The 27,814-nt window shown below is 29.0% G+C and overlaps 1 protein-coding gene across 5 annotated transcripts in view; it reads left to right on the forward strand.

Moving 5' to 3' along the window:
- The window catches only part of kcnj3a (potassium inwardly rectifying channel subfamily J member 3a), a 52,292-nt gene that overhangs the window by 4,726 nt on the left and 19,752 nt on the right, over nt 1–27,814 (forward strand). Inside the window, exons 4-9 of one of the 5 annotated variants that reach the window (XM_089002520.1) lie at nt 12,866–13,149; nt 15,258–15,449; nt 15,845–15,906; nt 23,849–23,954; nt 24,075–24,607; nt 25,542–26,223. In XM_089002520.1, coding sequence (XP_088858646.1) covers nt 25,543–26,223 — 681 coding nt within the window. In that variant the 5' untranslated portion in view covers nt 12,866–13,149; nt 15,258–15,449; nt 15,845–15,906; ... (1 more) ...; nt 24,075–24,607; nt 25,542. Of the gene's footprint in view, nt 1–12,865; nt 13,150–15,257; nt 15,450–15,599; nt 15,907–23,597; nt 23,955–24,074; nt 24,608–25,541; nt 26,224–27,814 lie in introns of those variants that run through there. The other 4 variants (XM_089002519.1, XM_089002521.1, XM_089002518.1 and 1 more) reach the window with 4 other exon arrangements.

Here is a 27,814-nt window from a genome sequence, read left to right on the forward strand (position 1 = left end):
AAAAAAAAAAAAAAAAAAAAAAAAAAAAAAAAAAAAAAAAAAAAAAAAAAAAAAAAAAAAAAAAAAAAAAAAAAAAAAAAAAAAAAAAAAAAAAAAAAAAAAAAAAAAAAAAAAAAAAAAAAAAAAAAAAAAAAAAAAAAAAAAAAAAAAAAAAAAAAAAAAAAAAAAAAAAAAAAAAAAAAAAAAAAAAAAAAAAAAAAAAAAAAAAAAAAAAAAAAAAAAAAAAAAAAAAAAAAAAAAAAAAAAAAAAAAAAAAAAAAAAAAAAAAAAAAAAAAAAAAAAAAAAAAAAAAAAAAAAAAAAAAAAAAAAAAAAAAAAAAAAAAAAAAAAAAAAAAAAAAAAAAAAAAAAAAAAAAAAAAAAAAAAAAAAAAAAAAAAAAAAAAAAAAAAAAAAAAAAAAAAAAAAAAAAAAAAAAAAAAAAAAAAAAAAAAAAAAAAAAAAAAAAAAAAAAAAAAAAAAAAAAAAAAAAAAAAAAAAAAAAAAAAAAAAAAAAAAAAAAAAAAAAAAAAAAAAAAAAAAAAAAAAAAAAAAAAAAAAAAAAAAAAAAAAAAAAAAAAAAAAAAAAAAAAAAAAAAAAAAAAAAAAAAAAAAAAAAAAAAAAAAAAAAAAAAAAAAAAAAAAAAAAAAAAAAAAAAAAAAAAAAAAAAAAAAAAAAAAAAAAAAAAAAAAAAAAAAAAAAAAAAAAAAAAAAAAAAAAAAAAAAAAAAAAAAAAAAAAAAAAAAAAAAAAAAAAAAAAAAAAAAAAAAAAAAAAAAAAAAAAAAAAAAAAAAAAAAAAAAAAAAAAAAAAAAAAAAAAAAAAAAAAAAAAAAAAAAAAAAAAAAAAAAAAAAAAAAAAAAAAAAAAAAAAAAAAAAAAAAAAAAAAAAAAAAAAAAAAAAAAAAAAAAAAAAAAAAAAAAAAAAAAAAAAAAAAAAAAAAAAAAAAAAAAAAAAAAAAAAAAAAAAAAAAAAAAAAAAAAAAAAAAAAAAAAAAAAAAAAAAAAAAAAAAAAAAAAAAAAAAAAAAAAAAAAAAAAAAAAAAAAAAAAAAAAAAAAAAAAAAAAAAAAAAAAAAAAAAAAAAAAAAAAAAAAAAAAAAAAAAAAAAAAAAAAAAAAAAAAAAAAAAAAAAAAAAAAAAAAAAAAAAAAAAAAAAAAAAAAAAAAAAAAAAAAAAAAAAAAAAAAAAAAAAAAAAAAAAAAAAAAAAAAAAAAAAAAAAAAAAAAAAAAAAAAAAAAAAAAAAAAAAAAAAAAAAAAAAAAAAAAAAAAAAAAAAAAAAAAAAAAAAAAAAAAAAAAAAAAAAAAAAAAAAAAAAAAAAAAAAAAAAAAAAAAAAAAAAAAAAAAAAAAAAAAAAAAAAAAAAAAAAAAAAAAAAAAAAAAAAAAAAAAAAAAAAAAAAAAAAAAAAAAAAAAAAAAAAAAAAAAAAAAAAAAAAAAAAAAAAAAAAAAAAAAAAAAAAAAAAAAAAAAAAAAAAAAAAAAAAAAAAAAAAAAAAAAAAAAAAAAAAAAAAAAAAAAAAAAAAAAAAAAAAAAAAAAAAAAAAAAAAAAAAAAAAAAAAAAAAAAAAAAAAAAAAAAAAAAAAAAAAAAAAAAAAAAAAAAAAAAAAAAAAAAAAAAAAAAAAAAAAAAAAAAAAAAAAAAAAAAAAAAAAAAAAAAAAAAAAAAAAAAAAAAAAAAAAAAAAAAAAAAAAAAAAAAAAAAAAAAAAAAAAAAAAAAAAAAAAAAAAAAAAAAAAAAAAAAAAAAAAAAAAAAAAAAAAAAAAAAAAAAAAAAAAAAAAAAAAAAAAAAAAAAAAAAAAAAAAAAAAAAAAAAAAAAAAAAAAAAAAAAAAAAAAAAAAAAAAAAAAAAAAAAAAAAAAAAAAAAAAAAAAAAAAAAAAAAAAAAAAAAAAAAAAAAAAAAAAAAAAAAAAAAAAAAAAAAAAAAAAAAAAAAAAAAAAAAAAAAAAAAAAAAAAAAAAAAAAAAAAAAAAAAAAAAAAAAAAAAAAAAAAAAAAAAAAAAAAAAAAAAAAAAAAAAAAAAAAAAAAAAAAAAAAAAAAAAAAAAAAAAAAAAAAAAAAAAAAAAAAAAAAAAAAAAAAAAAAAAAAAAAAAAAAAAAAAAAAAAAAAAAAAAAAAAAAAAAAAAAAAAAAAAAAAAAAAAAAAAAAAAAAAAAAAAAAAAAAAAAAAAAAAAAAAAAAAAAAAAAAAAAAAAAAAAAAAAAAAAAAAAAAAAAAAAAAAAAAAAAAAAAAAAAAAAAAAAAAAAAAAAAAAAAAAAAAAAAAAAAAAAAAAAAAAAAAAAAAAAAAAAAAAAAAAAAAAAAAAAAAAAAAAAAAAAAAAAAAAAAAAAAAAAAAAAAAAAAAAAAAAAAAAAAAAAAAAAAAAAAAAAAAAAAAAAAAAAAAAAAAAAAAAAAAAAAAAAAAAAAAAAAAAAAAAAAAAAAAAAAAAAAAAAAAAAAAAAAAAAAAAAAAAAAAAAAAAAAAAAAAAAAAAAAAAAAAAAAAAAAAAAAAAAAAAAAAAAAAAAAAAAAAAAAAAAAAAAAAAAAAAAAAAAAAAAAAAAAAAAAAAAAAAAAAAAAAAAAAAAAAAAAAAAAAAAAAAAAAAAAAAAAAAAAAAAAAAAAAAAAAAAAAAAAAAAAAAAAAAAAAAAAAAAAAAAAAAAAAAAAAAAAAAAAAAAAAAAAAAAAAAAAAAAAAAAAAAAAAAAAAAAAAAAAAAAAAAAAAAAAAAAAAAAAAAAAAAAAAAAAAAAAAAAAAAAAAAAAAAAAAAAAAAAAAAAAAAAAAAAAAAAAAAAAAAAAAAAAAAAAAAAAAAAAAAAAAAAAAAAAAAAAAAAAAAAAAAAAAAAAAAAAAAAAAAAAAAAAAAAAAAAAAAAAAAAAAAAAAAAAAAAAAAAAAAAAAAAAAAAAAAAAAAAAAAAAAAAAAAAAAAAAAAAAAAAAAAAAAAAAAAAAAAAAAAAAAAAAAAAAAAAAAAAAAAAAAAAAAAAAAAAAAAAAAAAAAAAAAAAAAAAAAAAAAAAAAAAAAAAAAAAAAAAAAAAAAAAAAAAAAAAAAAAAAAAAAAAAAAAAAAAAAAAAAAAAAAAAAAAAAAAAAAAAAAAAAAAAAAAAAAAAAAAAAAAAAAAAAAAAAAAAAAAAAAAAAAAAAAAAAAAAAAAAAAAAAAAAAAAAAAAAAAAAAAAAAAAAAAAAAAAAAAAAAAAAAAAAAAAAAAAAAAAAAAAAAAAAAAAAAAAAAAAAAAAAAAAAAAAAAAAAAAAAAAAAAAAAAAAAAAAAAAAAAAAAAAAAAAAAAAAAAAAAAAAAAAAAAAAAAAAAAAAAAAAAAAAAAAAAAAAAAAAAAAAAAAAAAAAAAAAAAAAAAAAAAAAAAAAAAAAAAAAAAAAAAAAAAAAAAAAAAAAAAAAAAAAAAAAAAAAAAAAAAAAAAAAAAAAAAAAAAAAAAAAAAAAAAAAAAAAAAAAAAAAAAAAAAAAAAAAAAAAAAAAAAAAAAAAAAAAAAAAAAAAAAAAAAAAAAAAAAAAAAAAAAAAAAAAAAAAAAAAAAAAAAAAAAAAAAAAAAAAAAAAAAAAAAAAAAAAAAAAAAAAAAAAAAAAAAAAAAAAAAAAAAAAAAAAAAAAAAAAAAAAAAAAAAAAAAAAAAAAAAAAAAAAAAAAAAAAAAAAAAAAAAAAAAAAAAAAAAAAAAAAAAAAAAAAAAAAAAAAAAAAAAAAAAAAAAAAAAAAAAAAAAAAAAAAAAAAAAAAAAAAAAAAAAAAAAAAAAAAAAAAAAAAAAAAAAAAAAAAAAAAAAAAAAAAAAAAAAAAAAAAAAAAAAAAAAAAAAAAAAAAAAAAAAAAAAAAAAAAAAAAAAAAAAAAAAAAAAAAAAAAAAAAAAAAAAAAAAAAAAAAAAAAAAAAAAAAAAAAAAAAAAAAAAAAAAAAAAAAAAAAAAAAAAAAAAAAAAAAAAAAAAAAAAAAAAAAAAAAAAAAAAAAAAAAAAAAAAAAAAAAAAAAAAAAAAAAAAAAAAAAAAAAAAAAAAAAAAAAAAAAAAAAAAAAAAAAAAAAAAAAAAAAAAAAAAAAAAAAAAAAAAAAAAAAAAAAAAAAAAAAAAAAAAAAAAAAAAAAAAAAAAAAAAAAAAAAAAAAAAAAAAAAAAAAAAAAAAAAAAAAAAAAAAAAAAAAAAAAAAAAAAAAAAAAAAAAAAAAAAAAAAAAAAAAAAAAAAAAAAAAAAAAAAAAAAAAAAAAAAAAAAAAAAAAAAAAAAAAAAAAAAAAAAAAAAAAAAAAAAAAAAAAAAAAAAAAAAAAAAAAAAAAAAAAAAAAAAAAAAAAAAAAAAAAAAAAAAAAAAAAAAAAAAAAAAAAAAAAAAAAAAAAAAAAAAAAAAAAAAAAAAAAAAAAAAAAAAAAAAAAAAAAAAAAAAAAAAAAAAAAAAAAAAAAAAAAAAAAAAAAAAAAAAAAAAAAAAAAAAAAAAAAAAAAAAAAAAAAAAAAAAAAAAAAAAAAAAAAAAAAAAAAAAAAAAAAAAAAAAAAAAAAAAAAAAAAAAAAAAAAAAAAAAAAAAAAAAAAAAAAAAAAAAAAAAAAAAAAAAAAAAAAAAAAAAAAAAAAAAAAAAAAAAAAAAAAAAAAAAAAAAAAAAAAAAAAAAAAAAAAAAAAAAAAAAAAAAAAAAAAAAAAAAAAAAAAAAAAAAAAAAAAAAAAAAAAAAAAAAAAAAAAAAAAAAAAAAAAAAAAAAAAAAAAAAAAAAAAAAAAAAAAAAAAAAAAAAAAAAAAAAAAAAAAAAAAAAAAAAAAAAAAAAAAAAAAAAAAAAAAAAAAAAAAAAAAAAAAAAAAAAAAAAAAAAAAAAAAAAAAAAAAAAAAAAAAAAAAAAAAAAAAAAAAAAAAAAAAAAAAAAAAAAAAAAAAAAAAAAAAAAAAAAAAAAAAAAAAAAAAAAAAAAAAAAAAAAAAAAAAAAAAAAAAAAAAAAAAAAAAAAAAAAAAAAAAAAAAAAAAAAAAAAAAAAAAAAAAAAAAAAAAAAAAAAAAAAAAAAAAAAAAAAAAAAAAAAAAAAAAAAAAAAAAAAAAAAAAAAAAAAAAAAAAAAAAAAAAAAAAAAAAAAAAAAAAAAAAAAAAAAAAAAAAAAAAAAAAAAAAAAAAAAAAAAAAAAAAAAAAAAAAAAAAAAAAAAAAAAAAAAAAAAAAAAAAAAAAAAAAAAAAAAAAAAAAAAAAAAAAAAAAAAAAAAAAAAAAAAAAAAAAAAAAAAAAAAAAAAAAAAAAAAAAAAAAAAAAAAAAAAAAAAAAAAAAAAAAAAAAAAAAAAAAAAAAAAAAAAAAAAAAAAAAAAAAAAAAAAAAAAAAAAAAAAAAAAAAAAAAAAAAAAAAAAAAAAAAAAAAAAAAAAAAAAAAAAAAAAAAAAAAAAAAAAAAAAAAAAAAAAAAAAAAAAAAAAAAAAAAAAAAAAAAAAAAAAAAAAAAAAAAAAAAAAAAAAAAAAAAAAAAAAAAAAAAAAAAAAAAAAAAAAAAAAAAAAAAAAAAAAAAAAAAAAAAAAAAAAAAAAAAAAAAAAAAAAAAAAAAAAAAAAAAAAAAAAAAAAAAAAAAAAAAAAAAAAAAAAAAAAAAAAAAAAAAAAAAAAAAAAAAAAAAAAAAAAAAAAAAAAAAAAAAAAAAAAAAAAAAAAAAAAAAAAAAAAAAAAAAAAAAAAAAAAAAAAAAAAAAAAAAAAAAAAAAAAAAAAAAAAAAAAAAAAAAAAAAAAAAAAAAAAAAAAAAAAAAAAAAAAAAAAAAAAAAAAAAAAAAAAAAAAAAAAAAAAAAAAAAAAAAAAAAAAAAAAAAAAAAAAAAAAAAAAAAAAAAAAAAAAAAAAAAAAAAAAAAAAAAAAAAAAAAAAAAAAAAAAAAAAAAAAAAAAAAAAAAAAAAAAAAAAAAAAAAAAAAAAAAAAAAAAAAAAAAAAAAAAAAAAAAAAAAAAAAAAAAAAAAAAAAAAAAAAAAAAAAAAAAAAAAAAAAAAAAAAAAAAAAAAAAAAAAAAAAAAAAAAAAAAAAAAAAAAAAAAAAAAAAAAAAAAAAAAAAAAAAAAAAAAAAAAAAAAAAAAAAAAAAAAAAAAAAAAAAAAAAAAAAAAAAAAAAAAAAAAAAAAAAAAAAAAAAAAAAAAAAAAAAAAAAAAAAAAAAAAAAAAAAAAAAAAAAAAAAAAAAAAAAAAAAAAAAAAAAAAAAAAAAAAAAAAAAAAAAAAAAAAAAAAAAAAAAAAAAAAAAAAAAAAAAAAAAAAAAAAAAAAAAAAAAAAAAAAAAAAAAAAAAAAAAAAAAAAAAAAAAAAAAAAAAAAAAAAAAAAAAAAAAAAAAAAAAAAAAAAAAAAAAAAAAAAAAAAAAAAAAAAAAAAAAAAAAAAAAAAAAAAAAAAAAAAAAAAAAAAAAAAAAAAAAAAAAAAAAAAAAAAAAAAAAAAAAAAAAAAAAAAAAAAAAAAAAAAAAAAAAAAAAAAAAAAAAAAAAAAAAAAAAAAAAAAAAAAAAAAAAAAAAAAAAAAAAAAAAAAAAAAAAAAAAAAAAAAAAAAAAAAAAAAAAAAAAAAAAAAAAAAAAAAAAAAAAAAAAAAAAAAAAAAAAAAAAAAAAAAAAAAAAAAAAAAAAAAAAAAAAAAAAAAAAAAAAAAAAAAAAAAAAAAAAAAAAAAAAAAAAAAAAAAAAAAAAAAAAAAAAAAAAAAAAAAAAAAAAAAAAAAAAAAAAAAAAAAAAAAAAAAAAAAAAAAAAAAAAAAAAAAAAAAAAAAAAAAAAAAAAAAAAAAAAAAAAAAAAAAAAAAAAAAAAAAAAAAAAAAAAAAAAAAAAAAAAAAAAAAAAAAAAAAAAAAAAAAAAAAAAAAAAAAAAAAAAAAAAAAAAAAAAAAAAAAAAAAAAAAAAAAAAAAAAAAAAAAAAAAAAAAAAAAAAAAAAAAAAAAAAAAAAAAAAAAAAAAAAAAAAAAAAAAAAAAAAAAAAAAAAAAAAAAAAAAAAAAAAAAAAAAAAAAAAAAAAAAAAAAAAAAAAAAAAAAAAAAAAAAAAAAAAAAAAAAAAAAAAAAAAAAAAAAAAAAAAAAAAAAAAAAAAAAAAAAAAAAAAAAAAAAAAAAAAAAAAAAAAAAAAAAAAAAAAAAAAAAAAAAAAAAAAAAAAAAAAAAAAAAAAAAAAAAAAAAAAAAAAAAAAAAAAAAAAAAAAAAAAAAAAAAAAAAAAAAAAAAAAAAAAAAAAAAAAAAAAAAAAAAAAAAAAAAAAAAAAAAAAAAAAAAAAAAAAAAAAAAAAAAAAAAAAAAAAAAAAAAAAAAAAAAAAAAAAAAAAAAAAAAAAAAAAAAAAAAAAAAAAAAAAAAAAAAAAAAAAAAAAAAAAAAAAAAAAAAAAAAAAAAAAAAAAAAAAAAAAAAAAAAAAAAAAAAAAAAAAAAAAAAAAAAAAAAAAAAAAAAAAAAAAAAAAAAAAAAAAAAAAAAAAAAAAAAAAAAAAAAAAAAAAAAAAAAAAAAAAAAAAAAAAAAAAAAAAAAAAAAAAAAAAAAAAAAAAAAAAAAAAAAAAAAAAAAAAAAAAAAAAAAAAAAAAAAAAAAAAAAAAAAAAAAAAAAAAAAAAAAAAAAAAAAAAAAAAAAAAAAAAAAAAAAAAAAAAAAAAAAAAAAAAAAAAAAAAAAAAAAAAAAAAAAAAAAAAAAAAAAAAAAAAAAAAAAAAAAAAAAAAAAAAAAAAAAAAAAAAAAAAAAAAAAAAAAAAAAAAAAAAAAAAAAAAAAAAAAAAAAAAAAAAAAAAAAGATAACTCAAGATCCATATAACTTAGGAATTAACTCATTTTTACCTGAAGAAGAGAGTCTAAGGTTTGTTATGCTGGGTTTTTCAAACAAATATGTATGTATTGCATTGTATTTAGTACAACCGCCCCCCATTTCAACCTCAGATAACTCCACACCCATATAAATTAGGAATTAACTCTTTTTTTCTGATAAAAGAAGAGAGTCTAAGGACACAACTTGTCCCGTGACGTCGGTTGTCCTGAAAGGACAAATTGTCTGCGTCCCTCCTCCTCCTCCTCCCGCCGCCTTCTTCCATATTAAATCATACTGTAATCCATTTATTTGTTGTTGACTTGGAGACAGACGTATGACCTCAGTAAAGATCATAAACGAGTCCGCTCATCAAGGTCGGCGCGGGCCTTTGAATACAAAACAGATGAGGGAACAAAAGCAAGAATGTTTTGGATGCGCGCCATCGGATATTCGGACCGAGCGGCGTTGGCTAACCTTGATGGGAAAAGTCTCACAGCGTGCCGTCCAACAAAACAAAAACAAAATGGAGAAAGATGGAAGAAATCCCACTAGAATGTTGATATTTTGCACACCGTGGGGAGGGAGGACTTGATCAAACCAGATATTGTGTCGAATATGGATCAACATGAAGTTTTCAGACCAAACAAAGTACCCAAAATGCATTGTGTGTCGCTTTCTCGGTCAGGGGCGTTCCTTCAGTGACGTCACGTCAGGCATGGTCATCAACTCAAAAACAAGACTTCCTGAATATTCAGCGCGAGTCTTAAAACGTGAAATATCCATAATCCTCTTTTTTAATTTAGCTTCCAACGCCAGATTTGCATTCCATATACAGGTATCATCTGACTTACGACCGGCTCGATTTACGACCGCCCATACTTACGACCATGACCTCCAAGGCCTATTTTTTAAAATTAAAATTCTACGCCTGGCACCGCAACGCGCTAGCAGGCCGGCAACGCGTACAACAATTTTGGCCCGCCAGCCAGCATCTCACACACACACACAGCAATCGACCGCGCGATGGCACCAAAAGGGGGGTGTTTGCGAGTCATATAGCCTCCGAGTCTCTATTCAACATTTTGAATAGATTTCAACTTACGACCATTTTGACTTACGACCGTTTGGTCGGAAATGGAACTCGGTCCGTAAGTCGGATGTTGTTTGTATTGTAACCAGGGTACATACCATGTAGCAGTTAACAGGAAATGCAATGATATATCCATCCATCCGCAAGCTTCTTTTTATGTGGGTAAAAGTCATTATTAAGATATATTAATACATAAATCAAGGGAGGGATTTCCCAAGCTCGTAGATATGAAGACAACCTCATCCCTGGAAGGTCTGCGACTTGCAAAGGGGGGGGGGGGGCTTCCATCCAACAGTTCAGTGCATACAATTATTTCCAAATGGCATTTCAATGACACGCCGGTCCTTCCAATTAACCCCAGTCGAGTGCAGATTCGCATCACCAACACGTTAACTCGCAACGGCTCCGACATTGGTGTTCTTTGGCGAAGAAAGCTATGATTAAAATACAAAAAAAAAGCTTTTAAAATAAAAATTTGTGGTCCGTAACGGAAGGTTTTGTGGTTATTTATTTATTTATTTATTTATTTATTGATTGATTTGTTTATTTATTCATTTTATTTGTGTATGTATTGATGTATTTGTTTATTTATGTCTCTATTTATCCACTTATTTATTTATTCATCCACTTATTTATTTAATTTTATTTTGCCATTCATTCATTCATTAACATATTTATTCATCTATCTATTTATTTATCCACTTATTTATTTATTTTATTTTTTTGCAATCACTATTGAAAAGAATTTTGAGTGTAAATATTTTATTTCTGAGTTTTTTTTTGTTACTCGTTAGCAGCAAAACTAACGCAAAAATCTTGTTACAGATTATGCTATTATCATAATAAATGATAATACATTTAATTTGAAAGCGCCTTTCAAAACTCTCAAGGTCACTTTACAGTCACAGGATCAGTTTTTTTCTGTGGGTGAGCAGCGGCAGCCACATGTTCACTGTTGGTTCTCGGCGCCCAAATTAGATGCCGTTTGACATTTGTTTTCCCATCATAAATATTGAACGTTGATAAATTCGCTCGGCCGCGTCGGTGGAGGGCGTGTTTATTTTTAGCTCATTATTGTTTGCGTGCGCGAGCTTGATTGAAAAGAGGGCCGGCTGACCATTGTTTTGCAAGTTCTTTTGAAGTGATCCTTCATTTTCAAGCGCGCCTTTTGTTGGAGTTGGCTCGTTGGCAGCTGTGCACACTGTACGCCGCCGTGTGCATGTTATAAAACCCAACAAGCACATTTAGTCTATTTGCTCATTTACATGCAGCATTTTTTTTTTTGTCTTTCCGACCAGGTGCCTCTCCCGGCTCCGTTTACCCCCTGCTGTGTTAGCGCCAGTGTGAATGATGTTTTGTTGCGCTGTTAAATGAAACTGGAAAGATGGAAAGAGCAATTTCATCGTTTCTGTTGTTGTTGTCCAGGCTGGATAAATATGGGCAAAGATCTCCCAATGGCTGCTAGTGTGTTTCACAATCAGTGGTGAAGTAAACCTGCTGTTTGATGGCCTGAATTGCTTTTCGCTGTTGTACCATAATAATAATAATAATAATAATAATAATAATAATAATAATAATAATAATAATTCAAATAGATAGAAAGCTAAGAAATAGCTAGCTAAATAGCTTTATAGCTAATGGATAGCTAGCTAGCTAGCTAGCTAGATAGATAGATGATAATAAATACATTTTTTTTATAAGCGCCATTCAAAACTCTCAAGGTCACTTTACAGTCACAGGCTATTTTTTTCCGTGGGTGAGCAGCGGCAGTCACACGCGCCAGCGTTCACTCAACCCGGAAGTAATTCAAATACATAGAAAGCTAGATAACTAGCTAGCTAATAGATAGCTAATAGCAAGTTAACTAGATAGCTCGCTAGACACCTGTATAGCTAATAGATAGCTAGATAAATAGCTAGCTAGATAGCCAGCTAGATAGATAGATAGCAAATAGATAATAATAATAATAATAATAAATAATACATTTTATTTATAAGCGCCTTTCAAAACTCTAAAGGTCACTTTACAGTCACAGGATATTTTTTTCTGTGTTTCACCCCACTGAGTTAATTCCCAAGTTATATGAGCTTGAAATGGGGGCAGCTGTCCAAAATACAATGCATTACATTGTATACAGCGCTTTAACAACAGCTGGAGCTGTAACAAAGTGCTAACATGGACAAAAGGCAAATGTTGCCCCCTTGTGGAAGGGAAAAAAATTGCCAGATGTCATGGCCAGCCCTTTATCGGCACCCAAAAAAAAAAAAAACCGAATAAATTTGTGAATGGCAGTGAATGAGTTAAATGGGATATGCGTTGGACTGAGTGATTTTCGAGTTTCTAAGGGAGGAGGAGGTGGTGGGGTAGCCATTTTGAAAGCGGCGTGATGTTGAACAACACCTGCTCTCTTTCTTCCTCCGTTTGAACAAAAGACACGCTGTTAAAAAGCTCCATCCTGCCAACTTTCATCGTGTGTGTGTGTGTGTGTGTGTGTTCTTCTTCTTCTTTTTTATCCCGGGTAGCCAAGGTTGGGGCTCTTGTGCTTTATGACCCAAGTGCAAACATAGCCCAAGTGTCTCTGTGTGCACATTATCTCCCGACGGTTCAAACACAATTTCACTTTAATGACAATATCAAAGCCACGGCGGCGGCATTGCTTGGAATGAAGAGTCAAGATCGGAGTTTGTAAAAAAAAAAAAAAAAAAAACAAACGTCTGTCTAAGCTCTCGGTCGTACAGGAGTGGTCCATCGATGAAAAGGTTTCTTCATCAGCCATCATCTGTACTTCTTTTAAGGTGTCGGACGTTTTGCTTCTTATCTAAGAAGCTTCGTCAGCGAACTAAAATCTTTTGCTGGCCTTATACATATCCCTACTGTCCAGACGTGGCGGACAAATGAAAAAAATAAGAATAAATAATTAAATATAATAATAATAATAATAATAATAATAATAATAAACAAAATACAGAAGCTGCTGTAAAGGCAGCCACTCTCTCTTAAAGTAAAAAAATTAAAATAGCAAATAAATAATATGACAACACAAAGACACCCATTTATTGCCAGACATGTACAAAATGTCTCCACTCCAGTGCCAGGGTTTTTGTCATTGTCACTCGAATTCCAGGAACCACTGTATATTGAGTTTTAGGACTACATAAACATTCAATATAGCGTTAGAAACCTTAGACACTCTTGTTTTATCAGAAAAAACAGTTAATTCCTAAGTTATATGGGTCTGGAGTTATATAAGCTTGAAATGGGGGTGGCTGTCCAATATACAATGTAATACATACACATTGGTTTATATAGCGCTTTAACAACAGCTGGAACAAAGCGCTAACATGGAAAAAAGGCTAATGCTACCCCTTCGCGGAAGGGAAAAACACTGCCAGAGGCCATGGCCAACGCTTTATCGTCACCCAAGTATGAAAAAAAAATAAACCCGAATGGCGCTCTATGCCAAATTATCAATTCTCCAATAAATTGGATTGGATGTACAGTGAGACCTCAACTTGCGAACTTAATTGGTTCCCAGAGAGAGTGTGTAAGGCGAAAAGTGTGTATCTTAAAAAACATGTTCCCATAGGAAACCATTAAAATGGAAATAATCCGTTCCCGGGTTTCCATAAAATATACTTTTCAACTTTTACACTGCATTGTATCATAAAGTCACTTTATTTACATTTGTGATGGTCATATATGGCTTGATGGAATGGCGTTGCAGGTCAAAGGGAATTGCTGTTTAGAAAGAGAGGCACATTACATGAGGACTGTAATGGAAGGAGAGTCACCTTCCATAAGGACTGTTGGTAACTTAACCTCTGGTGCTGTTCGGTCGTGTGCTTCCGCCGAAGATCACTCCGCCAGCTGTGGTGGGTGTGTATTATGAAAATAGTGCTTATTATAAGGTTTCATTTTCATAAATTTGACGTTTGTAAGATGAAAGGTGTTTGTAAGTTGAGGTCTCACTGTACTTTTATTCGTCTCGCAGTGGAGAAATTTACATGTCACAGCAGCAGAGTTATGAAAGGAAAGAAAGAAGTAGAAAAACAGCAGTGAATGAGTTAAATATTGATAAGCGGGCTAAATTTACTTGTTTCTCCAGAGACTCACCGTGCTGCATGTGAACAGCAACCAATGTTTGGACATGCCCTTGGAGGAGGACAAGATGGTCCCCACTCTGAGGGATTGCAACGGAAGCCGCTCGCAGCAATGGCTGCTACGCAACATGACCCTGAGTCTCTGATTCCTCCGCCGTCTCGCCATCAGCCTTTACGCCGCTTTGCTAATCGTCTTCGTCATCGACATCATTTCGAGAGGACAACTCCCCTTCCGTCGTACCAGGTCACCTTGAACTCTGGAGGATTTTCCATCTCCAGATCACTTCAGGTTCGAGAGCTGCTGCCCTTGGTGGTGACATAATAAGATGCTGAACTGCTCATTAAATTTGCGGCTCGGTGTATAAATGCCGGTAGGCAAAGCACTGCGTCGTTGCGAGGCAAACACTGACAAAACAAAAATAATAAAAATACATAAATACAGTGATACCTCGGTTTACGAACCCCTTGACTTACGAATTGTTCGGTTTACAAATGTTAAATTTATGAAAATTTAAATGACTCTGCCTTTGAACTATCAAAGGTGTAGACTGCAAGGTCAAAATTCCATTCAATCAGGCTCCACAAATAACCCGCACTTGATGCAAAAAGCTATCAACCCAGCTAAACAGAACACAGTTGATGAGGAACTAGGTAAAATTATGGCAGAGAAAGCACCTACAAGGGATCACTCCTCAAGATGGTGAAAGAAGAAGGCTACGTTCCTCATCAACAGTTTAATGCTGATGAAACCGACCACTCCATTCCATCAAGCCATCAACGGCCATCACAAAGGTAATTCTGTGTAAGCTCTCAGTCGTACAGGAGTGGTCCATCGATGAGAAGGTTTCTTCAGCCGTCATCTGTACTTTTTGAAGGTTTCGGACGTTTCGCCTCCTATCCAAGAGGCTTCGTCAGCGAACTAAAGTCTGACTGGTCGTATCGGCCCTATTTATATATCCCTAATGTCCAGACATGGCGGCGCCGGACACAGCTATGATACGCTCAGGTTGGGGGGAGCAGAGGACCACTCCCTGTGGCCCCACTGATTGTTCCTACATTCCTGACTAACGACTGGCCTATTTGCCCCACTCCCACCGGTATCACCTCACCAGCATTACGAATGTTGCATAACCTGTGTTGCTTAAGCAGGCTATTGTATGAACATTGCCAGAGGTCTGACTAGTGCTTTATTCAGGAATGCCACTCCACATCATGCTTTTCAATTATCAAATAAATTCAGGAATGGAAGCGAGTGAGTTCATGACAGGTCCGATCAGGCATGCCCCCCCCCCCCCTCTAAGCTACAAAAAATGGCAGACATACAGTGAGGGGTTAAAGCGGAGGGGAAAAAAAACAAGTACAGGACGGGTTTAGCAAAAAAAAAAAAAACGGAACTGGAATAGTCTGGCAGGTGTCGTGGCAGCTGAAAGCTTTCAGGGACACCTGCCAGTCGACCTTGCCGCACCAGGTGAACACGAGTGTCAGTGTGAGTGTGGATTAGAACCGAGCGACAAGACGATATAACAAAGACGAGAGAAAAGATTCTATCGTGTCCTTTTTCCACGCGCATGTCGCCTATTATTTGTCATCCGGAGCAAAACTGCGACAAAGTGATATGAATTATTATTATTATTATTATTATTATTTATTAACAATGTTTGATTTGATGTGGCCAAAGCTTCCACTTATCAATCAATCTTAGGCCACACAGCTGCCATGATGTTGTTTGTCATCCGGAGCAAAACTGCGTCCAATGAAATTTATTATTATTATTATTATTATTATTATTATTATTATTATTATTAACAATGTTTGATTTGATGTGGCCAAAGCTTCTCCCTACTGTCCAGACGTGGCAGTGCCCATGATTGGTCCCTGCTCTCAGTTTGGGGGGAGCAGAGGACTACTCCCTGCAGGAACACTGAGTACTTCTATTGTCCTGACTGATTACTTATATTGTCCTGCCTGAGTATGAGGTCCGCAACTGTCCTGATTGCCCCATTTGCGCTGGTATCACCTCATCAGCATAACTAAGCCTATGTTGCCTAAGAACTCTGTTGTACGAACGATCCAAATTGAACCTCACCCCACCGTGGCGATTTGTTTAATATGTAACTAGATATTTAATTAAAAAATATATATGGAAACACCATTGGATGCATGGATCTGGATTGGGTCCCTGTTGAAAGTCACTTCAAAATAAAAGGAGAAAGCATAATCAGTCATATTGTGTTGTATCATTTTGTTGTTTTTTTGCAAAAAAAATAGGGCATGGTATATTGTTAATGTGATATAAAATGATTTATTTCAGGATTTGTGTGGAAGTAAGCGAGGTGTTTTTTGTGTGTGTGTGTGTGTGTGTGTGTGTGTGTGTGTGTGAGTGACTGTGATGTGCAGGTGTCGAATGTGCAAGCTGGAAGTGCGACAGCGCTTGAGGGGGTGAGTTCAGCCGTCAGTTTGTGGCCTTGGAGGACTGAAGGGAAGGAGATGTCAGGGGGGAGGGGCATCTCATTGCCTCACTTCAAGTATCTCCACTTGGAAGGTTGATGTGGTGAATTGGTTCTGGAGTCATTGTGTCAGAGGATTACTGTGAGTATAAGTATACATCAGAATCAGAAAACCTTTATTCGTCCCACAATGGGGAAATTTGCAGTCGACAGCAGCAATTTGAAAGGGGATGTGGTTGGAGGGGAGGGGGGTGAAAGGATAGAAAACAAGATATTCTAAGCATAGTGAAATAAAAATGTCAACTGTATACTGTAAATGTGCAAAACCGTTTCATAAAAAAAACTGTAAAAAATGCAAATATCAAGAAAGGTATATTGATATATGTAGCTTATGCGTTTCATTTTCACTTTTGATGAATGAAAGTCTTTGCATTTTAGTACAATGGTGATATCGTGTGCGGTTGTATAAAACTTCAGCCATGTTAACTCCTGATAATTCAAAGAAAAGGTGTCAGTGGGACTCTCTAACTGTACTAGGAACATTGATCAAGAAGAAGGGGACCAAGTGGACAGTGAAGAAGAGAATCAACCTGCTGCAGGTAAATATTTCAACCTCCATTTCAAACTAAAATTCAAATATTTCCCACAAACCTACGACACAATCATTTATATGGCTCTCCAAACTCTCAATTTGGATTGTTTTGGTGTCAGACTGGAAAATACAGTGATACCGTGGCGTACGAACTTAATTGGTTCCCAGAGAGAGTGTGTAAGATGAAAAGTGTCTATCCCAAAAATTCATTTCCTATAGGAAACCATTAAAATGAGTATAATCCGTTCCCAGGTCCCCATAAAACATAATTTTCTAATTTTCTACGCCTTAAAACTACACAAAATATACCTTATTTTATTCATAATAAATGTGCTATGGTATTATAATTAAAGAAATAAACTGTACTGTATAATAAAGTGGTTTTATTGACCTTTGTGATGGTCGTTGATGGCTTGATGGAATGGAGTGGCCGGTTTCATCAGCATTAAATACTTGATGAGGAACGTAGCCTTCTTCTTTCACCATCTTGAGGAATGATCCCTTGTAGGTGCTTTCTCTGCCATCATTTTACCTAGTTCCTCATCAATTGCGTTCTGTTTAGCTGGGTTGATAGATTTTTGCATCAGGTGTACAGATTGCTTGTGCAGGTTATGTGTGGAGCCAAGGTAAAACTTGTTCGTAAACCGAAAAGTTCGTAAGCCAAGGGGTTTGCAAACCGAGGTATCACTGTAATTGCTTTTTTCGAATGGTACCCCAACGTTGAGCGCTTTTGTTTCTTTGAAAAGTAGGCCGCATTTTGACTCTTTCCCCATCACGCGAATAACCTCTTCCACTTTACAAAGCGGGCGCTACTGCGCAACTATTAATAGTTGGCCGCAGAGCTGACAGCACATCCGTGCCTCACCTCTCTCCGACAGGCGCTTGCTCTTGTTGCGGCTTCAAACAGCCTCACACCCCGTAGGAAGCAAAAACCCAACCGGGCTGGTTAACTAGGCCTTCCAGGATAAGATAGAGCGGCTCCGTGGTCTGAACCGGGGGAGTCCATTAAGAGTGCCATCCTTTTGAAATAATAGCCCTAATGGAGGTCTTATCTTGGATTGAGTTTGGCTCTCGCCAGGGTGAAACATGATCCCGGCGTCCTCACCGTGGTGACTTAGCGCTTCTCTGTTATATAAAGCTCATATTTGAAAAGGGAAGGGGGTGTATAGCTTCTGCGATTTTAGAACGTCAACAGCTAACGACCTCATTGGATTTGTCTCGTGGAACGAGGGCTTAAAGGATAACCGACGCCATTTTTTTTCCTAACTGACATCAGAAAAACGTTTTATAGCATCTAAAATACCCAAAGCACATAGGCTGATATTTTTAGTCAAATGCAAAACACCGATAAAACTGACTTAAAGTGGCCCAAAACTGCCACAAAATGAGCTCGGAACTGTGGATATTAACACAATCCTGCCGCCTTGTTCATGATGTCACGCCATGTCACAAACTGCCTTGCTCCAGAATCTAAACAATGGAATCAGATACGGAGAAGATGCTTTCTTGTTACTGGCTAATGAGCTCTTCCTGTGAAGGAGTTTCAAGTCGTAAATTGCTTCGGTGATAAAGGAGTATCCCAAGTACTAAATTCTGTGCTGTAAACTTGCTGTGTCTGTTGACCTGATTGACCCCAGGTTGTCTGTGCTTCAATTGTGTATTTGAGTCACACATGTTGGCTAAGCATATAACAACATGAAATATGATAACTTCTTATTCTGTCTAATCTCTATCAGCAACCAATGACAATTTACAGTGCCGAGCCCCATTTCATCCATTTTGTGCCTTGACTCACCGTACATTTTTGTACCCGTCTCAACAATCATCTTTGATGCGCTTGATTGTATAGCATGCAGCTGCAATAGAATAGGATGCATCCACTAAGTGATTACCATTATGTGATGAGGCGGTTGGGGGGGGGGGTGTAATCAAACACTCAGCGGCTTTTTTTTCCCTCCCCTTTTCGCTCCGCCGCCAACATCTTGCAACTAATTGTTTTTGGGGTTGCATCGATGCTTTGGGTTCTTGTTGACAATATTCGGGCGTTCCTCAAGGATCCGCGCCAAGCCCACGTAGCATTTTCTGCTACGTGCTTCGTGTTGTTGATTTGGAGGCTGAATGTGGCCCTTATAAGCATCTCCATTTGGTGACAAAAAGCAATGATTGGATTGCGGGGCCTTTTTGCTTTCAGCCGTAATTGTTTCATAATCAATAATGGGCCAAGAAGTGCTTTGCCTCAAAAGCCACGTTGCTATTTATTTCTTTTTTGACGTCCAATCATTTCATGTCTTTTTTTTTTTTTAACCCTCAGTTAAATTTGTAGTTGAGCTATTTTTTTCCATCACAGCCGCTTCATATGTCCATTTACTGGTTCTCCCAGTCAGTATATGTTGCCGGCATAGATAGAGCAACTCAATCAATAATCATTAAAATGTCTTGTTTACCAATAACGTGTTAAAGCACACCATTATTAGGTACTAGGTAAACGAGGTAAAATTATCGCAGCGAAAGCACTGCAACTTCACTCGGATATCGTCAAGAGGCGACCTGGAAGTTCGGCATCCATAGATGATTTCTAGGCTAGCTACGGATGTTTCGAGAACTTTAAGCGCCGTACATGGATTCGTAGTGTCATTCGTCATGGTGAGGCAGCCAGTTATGACGATAAAGCTGCCAAAGCTTACAAGGAATCTTTCCTCAAGATGGTGGAAAGAAGAAGGCTACGTTCCTCATCAAGTGTTTAATGCTGATGAAACCGGCCACTCCATTCCATCAAGCCATCAACAACCATCACAAAGGTAAATAAAACGACTTTATTATAAAGTACAGTTTATTTCTTTAATTACAATACCATAGAACATTTATTATACATGAAATAAGGTATGTTGTGTATAGGTTTAAGGCTTAGAAAATTAGAAATGTATGTTTTATGGGGACCTGGGAACGGATTATTTTCTTTTTAATGGTCTCCTGTTGGAAATTAATGTTTGGAATACACACTTTTCGCCTTACACACACTTTCTGGGAACCAATTAATTTCGTAAGCCAAGGTATCACTGTGTGTACAGTATATATATATATATATATATATATATATATATATATATATATATATAGTAAAGTCTCGTTATATCGATATCGGATATATCGATAGTCCCGGTTATATCGATATTTTTTCGGACTCCCTTGAATATCGATATAATGAGACTTTACTGTATATATATATATACACACATGTGTGTGTGTATGTGTTTGAATATGTGGTTGAATATGCACATTTTTAGATTATTAGGTCATTTAAAATATCAATAAAACCGGCTGTTACCGACCAGTTTCTCCGAACATTTGTTTGCTCAAGCAATATATTTGGATGACACCTTTTCACTTTTGCCCGAGTCACATTATTATAACATTCTTTTTTTTTTTTTATTATAAAAATCTCCTTTCGAACTTGAAAAATATGTATTTTGCACTCTTCAAATCAGACATGTGAACCCAAACTTCTCAGTTGCCATTTCCTTCTCGAATTTATGGATTGTTGTCATTCTTAACATTGTATATCAGGTCAAAAGAATGAACCAAAAATAATATTTATCGGGATTGTTATTATGATCGCATAGTTGCGAGATTGCGCCGTTGACCGTCTGTCCGCTTGCACTAATTGCATTCTTCACAGCAGTGTTCACATCGGATAAGACAATTAGTTGCAAGTCACATGGAATGAGCCTAGCGCAGAACTGATAGCGCAGACTGCCCGTTGGCCAGTCCAGACTAATAGCCCTATTTTTTGCTGCGCAAATATGTGTAGACCGCCACCCCCGTGACCCCCACCCCCTCCACAATGCTTGCCGGATGACCCTCTCCTCCCCTTCGCAACTCATTATAGAAAAACGTTGCGCTGGACTGTAACATTCACCTGGCAATTAGCATGACCTGCTGTCTGGAAAAAGTGCATCAACATTTTCCACAAACCTACCACGCTATCATTTATCTGGCTCTCCAAACTCCCCATTTGGATTGTTTTGGTTTCAGACTAGAAAATACAGTGATACCTTGGCTTACGAATGTAATTGGTTCCCAGACAAAGTGTGTAAGGCGAAAAGCGTGTATCCCAAAAATTAATTTCCCATAGGAAACCATTAAAATGAGAATAATCCGTTCCCAGGTCCCTATAAAACATAATTTTCTACTTTCTAATTTTATAAGCCTTAAAACTACACCTTATTTCATGTATAATAAATGTGCTATGGTATTATAATTAAAGAAATAAACTGTACTATATAATAAACTCATTTTATTGACCTTTGTGATGGTCGTTGATGGCTTGATGGAATGGAGTGGCCGCTTTCATCAGCTTTAAACACTTGATGAGGAACGCAGCCTTCTTCTTTCACCATCTTAAGGAATGATCCCTTGTCGGTGCTTTCTCTGCCATCATTTTACCTAGTTCCTCATCAGTTGTGTTCCTCATCAGTTGTGTTCTGTTTAGGGGTTGATAGCTTTTTGCATCAAGTGTACAGGTGGCTTGTGCGGGTTATTTGTGGAGCCTGATTGATGGGATATTTTAACCTTTCAGTCCACACTCTACTTTTGAACTATCAAAGTTGAAACGAGTCCAAATTTCACTGTTTTCTATCCATTTCATCACTCTCTTTGTCGTCTGCCTGTCTCTTTAATGTTTAAACCACCTCCCCTCAATGCTGCGTTCTTGACCAATCATGCGGCTTTAACCGAAGACTGGGGGCGGGGAATGGAGGACAAAAACAGTCGGCTGCCATTTTCTTGTTAGGAGAACAGGCTCGTTCACCAACGACACATCACTCATTGTGGCGCTCTGTGTGTATCCCAAAAAATAGTTTGTATGACAAAGTAAAATTTTCATAAATGTAACGTTCGTAAACCGAAAAGTTCGTAAGCCAAGGGGTTCGTAAACCGAGGTATCACTGTAGATTAAAAATAAATAAATCAGCAGTAATAGGAAGATTTGTCTGGCTATCGATCGCCACACGACCGATCCAAATATTGTTTTAAAAATAGGCAGAAAAATCAACCTATCGGGAATGACATTTAACAAAATAAACAACGCCAAGACGCACCGGTAGCTCATTTTCTCATTCGAGCAAAGACCCCCCCATCTCCCCCCACACCCCCGCCCTTGTCTGTAAGTCACTTTGATTGTTTATTGATTTCATAATCTAATGAGACTAGAATGGCTTTTTTTCTTTACCCTTATATCGCCATAGCAACTGCTTTCTTGTTGACTATCTAAGCGGTCGTCGTCATTGATGTATTGATGATAATGATGTTTGCAAAAGAGCAACGCTGCCAAAACACTGTCGTGTGATATCGCACCCAAATCTGGATTTTTGTCTTTGACAGGGCGAAATTGAAATATGGATTGTGTCTTTCAACGCATGCTTGTCCCATTTAACTCATTCGCTGCCATTCTCGAATTTATTCGGGAATTGAAAAGTGTGACGTGGAGCGCCATTCCTGAATTTTTTTCGGGTTTTTAATAGTTTTTTTCTTTTAAGGGGTGCAGATAAAGCACTGGCCATAGCCTCTGGCAATGTTTATTTCTTTTCCACAAGGTGGCATTATTTCCCTTTTGTCTATGTTAGCGCTTTGTTTCACCTTCAGCTGTTGTTAAAGCGCTATATAAACCAATATGTATTGTATTTTAATAATAGATCCATACAACTTAGGAATTAACTCATTTTTTTCTGAAGAAGAGAGTCTAAGGTTTGTTACGCTGGGTTTTTAAAACAATATGTATGTATTGCATTGTATTTAGTACAGCTGCCCCCATTTCAACCTCAAATAACTCCAGACCCATGTAATTTAGGAATTAACTTTTTTTTCTGATGAAAGAAGGTTTTGTCAGAGATGTTCGATCGGACACTGTGGACAAAGACTCGAACCCAGAAAGATTGTCTTTACTGCCGGCAGGAGACGCAGCCATTCATGACAGACGCTTGAATTCTGCAGCCCTCTGCCAAGCTATTTATTCAGAGTATATGCAAATTAAAGTGATACATTAGTAAAACATAGTTTTCTTGATTAGAATACCACACCTCTGGGCAATAAAACATTGTCTCTTCCATGAACTGATAAATTTGTAACCTGGCTAATGAGCTCTTCCTGTGAAGGCGTTTCAAGTCGTAAATTGCTTCGGTGATAACTGAGTTTCCCAAGTCCTAAATTCTGTCCAAGGCCAGATCTCTTAGATGAAGATGACTGTTTAACTTGCTGTGTCTGTTGACCTCAGATTGACCCCAGGTTGTCTGTGCTTCAATTGTGTATTCGAGTAACACATGTTGACTAAGCATATTACAGCATGACACTTTTAAATATGCTAACTTTTTATTTTGTCTAATCTCTATCAGGTTTGGATTGGATTGGATTGGATATGCCTTTATTAGTCTCACAGTGGAGAATTGAATATTTATGTCGTCCTAAATCACAATATTCTGTGGGTCCTGGAATTTGATTGAAAATGACAAAAACCCTGGCACTGGAGTGGACACATTTTTGCACATCGTCTGGCAGTGAATGAGTTAAAGCGAATGAAATTAAACAATTTGTTTGGATGTGATTGAAGTCAGTGGCGAGTTATGAGCATCCCCGTTGTAGCGCAGAGATAACTTCGCCCCTCCATGTTTAAGCTTGAAGATTTGTTGGTGTGAATTGATCCAAAGTCCACTTTTAGCGCGGCGGCCTGTTTGCCTTTGTCACTGTTGCATTTGGCACCTTGTCTCCAGAGATCTTGTCGAGTATTTTTATTTTTTTTTGTCAGCTGCCTTTCGCTCAAAGTGCTCTACCGGGACCTTGCGTGAAAGCTTAATGGAATAATGGCCGTGCACGCTCCCATGGGATTGGAGAAGGAGGGCCCGAGGGGTCATTATTCGAGCTTGTTTCGGACAGGTGACCCAATAGCAGCTGTAAACAGGATGCGTTTGTAACCGGAGATGACGGTAACTACTACCGTAGACGTTCTAGTGTAGGGGTGGCAAACATACGGCCTGCGGGTTAAGAGTTAAAACGGCCCACGTGTGTCAAAAATAGGGAATAATATGCTGATTAGTATTATTTTTACTTCTCAGCAAATTATAATCATAATAATACATTTCATTTCTAAGCGCCTTTCAAAACTCTCAAGGTCACATTACAGTCACAGGATATTTTTTTGTGCGGGTGAGCAGCGGCAGCCACACGCGCCAGCGTTCACTCAACACGGAAGTAACAGTCTTCATATTAGTATTATTCTTATTATTATTAGTAGTAGTAGTATTGGTATTATTAGTAGTATTAGTATTAATATTTGTATTTGTATTAGGAGTAGAATTATTATTAGTAGTCGTAGTATTAGTATTATTGTTAGTAGTAGTAGTAGTAGTCGTAGTATATAATATAATAATAATAATATAATAATAATACATTACATTTCTAAGCGCCTTTCAAAACTCTCAAGGTCACTTTACAGTCACAGGATATTTTTTTTCTGCGGGTGAGTAGCGGCAGCCACACCCGCCAGCGTTCACTCAACCCGGAAGTAACAGTATTAGTATGAGTAGTATTAGTATTAGTAGCATTCATAGTATTATAATAATAATTATTATTATTATTAGTAGTAGTAGTGGCATTATTATTATTATTATTATTATTATTATTATTATTATTATTATTATTATTATTATTATCAGTAGTAGTAGTAGTAGTAGTATATAATAATAATAATACATTTCATTTATAAGCGCCTTTCAAAACTCTCAAGGACACTTTACAGTCACCGCATATTTTTTCTACGGGTGAGCAGCGGCAGCCGCACGTGCCAGCGTTCACTCAACCCGGAAGTAACAAAGTAAAAAAAAACTAAAATTAGTAGTATTCATAGTAGTAAATTATAGGAACTGAGCAGTTTGTTTGGTTTTCTTTTTTTCCTTCAACAGGGGAAGTGAAACACACTGAGCTCACTCCCACAACTGCGCAGCCCTCCACCCCGCAGATCCGCCCTCATCTACCAAAAAGCCAAAACATCTCCTCACCCCGTTACCGGTAATCTCACTTGATTAACACTAAACGCCGAATCACACCCGATTCCTCGTGACTGCGTTTTTTTTTTTCTTTCCTCCCCCGCCCCCTTTCTCGCCGCCTGTCATTGTGCCGCCTCGCCAGAAGCAAGTGAACGCATCACCGGCAGCGTGCGCGAATGCGCAGGAGCCTCTCGCGGGGAAGTCAGATGGAAAAGAAGCAGGAGGTAGGAGGAGGACGGCAATCATGAAGCTCCGCTCGCCGTTTCACACACAAAGCGGAGAATAAAAATTTAAAAAAAAAAAAAAAAAAGAGTAAAAGTGGACTAACAACCATTTGGATCCCTTCATTTGACTCACTCCAAAGCGGAACTGCTTAAAAAGGGACGAAAGATATTGAGCGCCGAAGCATCTCAAAGCCTGGAAATTGATACGCTTGGATTTGGATTGTGGAGCTTTTTGTCCCGTGATGACAAAGTGGACACATTAGCCCCGTTGTTTTTATTTTGTTGTTTCCCCCCCCCCCCCACCCCCCTCCATTTTCTCCTTTCTCCTTTTGGTGTCTCGTATGGCTTCCTTGGGCTGGCTTGTACAAGTACACGCGCCCTGCTGATTATTTCATGGCTGTGGGGCGCAGCGGGAGTCGTGCGTGGAGAAAAAGGACGGTGTGAGCAGAAGGCAAGTGAGGCGGCGTACTTTTTTTTCTCTTTCTTTCTCTCCTTTAATATACCTTTCTTGATACTTGCACTCTGTACAGTTTTTTTTAATGAAACGGTTTTGCACATTTACAGTGTCCATCTCAGTCTGCTGACGTTTTTATTGTTTATTTGACTATGCTTAGAATATCTTGTTTTTCAAATAGCTGCTGTGGACTGCAAATTTCCCCATTGTGGGACGAATAAAGGTTTTCTGATTCTGAGATTAAATAAATAAAATAAATTAGAAAGAAAGAAAGAAAGAAATAAAAAGAAAAAAATAAATATTAAAATTGAAAAAATTAAAGATTTAAAAAAATAAAAAATTAAAAAATTAAAATGAATGCAAACGAATGCAATAGAAATGAATACAATAGAAATGAATACAATAAAAATGAATACAATAAACGTAAAATACAATAAAAATAAAATACACTAAAATCAAATCAATTCAAATAAATCAAATCAAGTAAATCAAATCAAATAAATAAAACAAATGAAACAAAAAAAATAAAAAAAACTAATCTAATAAATAAAACAAATATAAATAAATAAAAAACATAAAATCAAATCAAATAAATAAAAAACATAAAATCAAATCAAATAAATAAAACACATAAAATAAAATAAATACGATAAAATACACTGAAAAAGAAAATGCAATAAAAATAAAATACAATAAAAATAAAATACACTAAAATCAAATCAAATAAATCAAATCAAATAAATTAAGCAAATCAAATAAATAAAACACATAAACTCAAATAAATAACTTAAAATAAAATAAAATTTAAAAAATAAAATAAAATAATGTGATTTATTGTCATCTTTGCGCACCAACTCACCCCGTCAGACTTTTATTTGCTGATTATTTTCTCCCTGCATCTTATATTTTGTTTCCCCCCCCCCCGTTGTAGTATGTCTGCACTCCGAAAGAAATTCGGGGACGATTACCAGGTAGTGACCACCTCATCCAGCGGCTGCGGCTTGGGCAACCAGACGCCGGCGGAGAAGAAACGCAAGCGCCAGCGCTTCGTGGACAAGAACGGCCGCTGCAACGTCCAGCACGGCAACCTGGGGGGCGAAACCAGCCGCTACCTCTCGGATCTGTTCACCACCTTGGTGGATCTGAAATGGCGCTGGAACCTCTTCATCTTCATCCTCACCTACACGGTAGCTTGGCTCTTCATGGCGTCCATGTGGTGGTTCATCGCTTACGTCCGCGGCGACCTGAACAAGGCGCACAACGACAAGTACACGCCGTGCGTGGCCAACGTCTACAACTTTCCCTCGGCTTTCCTCTTCTTCATCGAAACCGAGGCGACCATCGGCTACGGCTACCGCTACATCACGGACAAATGCCCCGAGGGGATCATCCTTTTCCTCTTCCAGTCCATCCTGGGCTCCATCGTGGACGCCTTCCTCATCGGATGCATGTTCATCAAAATGTCCCAGCCCAAGAAAAGAGCCGAGACGCTCATGTTCAGCGAGCACGCCGCCATCTCCATGCGCGACGGCAAACTCACGCTCATGTTCCGCGTGGGCAACCTGCGCAACAGCCATATGGTCTCCGCGCAGATCCGATGCAAACTGCTCAAAGTAAGTCCGCGCAGATCTCGGCAAAGTGCCAAAACCTTCTCCACGCCAGCTAACGGGCTAGCTGGCACCAATGTGCAGATCGGATATAAAACGACGGACACTTGACGTATCCGCTCGTCTCATCTAGAGCTTTTCAAATCCGCTTTTCAAATTAAAAAAACAAAAAAAAAACAAACAATTCTACATCATGAAATACGTCTGTGTGAGGGGAGCTCCATCGATGTGTCGGACGTTTCGCTTCTCATCCGAAAAGCTTCGTCAGCGACCTGAAGTTGGATGGATGGATGATTGGATTTGGATTGGGTTTATCTTTATTCGAGAAATTTACATTAAACAGCAGCAAAGTTATTCGTGAATAGATAGCAAATAGATAGCGAATAGATCATTAATACCTAGCGAATAGATAGCTAATACCTAGTGACTAGATACCTGATAGATAATACCTAGCTAATAGATAGCTAATAGCTAGCAAATCGATAGCTAATACGTAGTGAATAGATAGCAAATAAATAGCTAATAGACAGTGAATAGATAGCTAATACCTAGCGAATAGATACCTAATCGATAGCTAATACATAGCTAATAGATAGCTAATACCTTGCTATTAGCTATCTATTCACAATCTATTAGCCATCGATTCACTAGCTATTAGGCATGTATTATCTATCTAGCTAGCTCACTAGCTATCTATTAGCTATCTATGTAGCTATGTATACTCTGTGGTTAGTTTGTTGTTTGTCTGTTTATTTATTGCTATCTCGCTAGCTTTCTATCTATTTCCGTCTGGGTTGAGTGAACACTGGTGCATGTGGCTGCCGCTGCTCACCCACAGAAAAACTGTTTAGTGACATTGAGAGTTTTGAAAGGCGCTTAGAAATGAAATGTATTATTATTATTATTATTATTATTATTATTATTATTATTATTATTACATTAAACAACAGAAAAGTTCTGAAGAAGAGGAAAGGAAAGAAAGAAGTAGACAAATAAAATACAGGAGCTGCTGGAAAGGCAGCCACTCTTGCAGCGCCATTTTGAAGTCAAAAGAACAAAAAAAGATGAATGGGTAGTTGGAACTAGTTTGCTTACGAAGCTTTTCGGATGAGTAGCGAAACATCCTACACCTTGAAAGAAGTCCAGATGACGGCTGAAGAAAAACCTTTTCACCGATACAAATGTTTTTCTTTGAACCCTGAAGCAATTCTATTATGATGAATATTGTTTGAAATTAAATCGACTCGCTTTGAATAAATGTCATTTTTTTCAGGGCGATGCGAGGTCAATTCCAAGTCGGCAGGGTGGAATTGACGCTGAAAGACGATTTAGCGAGCGCACGCGTGACGAGGGCTCCCAACAAGATTGCCCGTAGTTATTTTGACGCCATTGTGGGACGAATAAAGGTTTTGCGATTTTGATTGTGATTGAATGGAACGTGACTGACGTTGGAGCACACGTCCTGCAAATTCCAATCACGTCAGTCTTGCAAACGTGAAATTATTGACAAGCCTTCATATTTTTGATTGAAGTGAATGAGACGAGTCCTGTGGGATGAATCTAGTCAACCCGATGAAGAGTTCCAGCTTCGCCGTCT

This window comes from Hippocampus bargibanti, linkage group LG08 (genome assembly GCF_051943395.1).
Source record: "Hippocampus bargibanti isolate YZ-2025 linkage group LG08, ASM5194339v1, whole genome shotgun sequence".
Lineage (NCBI taxonomy): Eukaryota > Metazoa > Chordata > Actinopteri > Syngnathiformes > Syngnathidae > Hippocampus > Hippocampus bargibanti.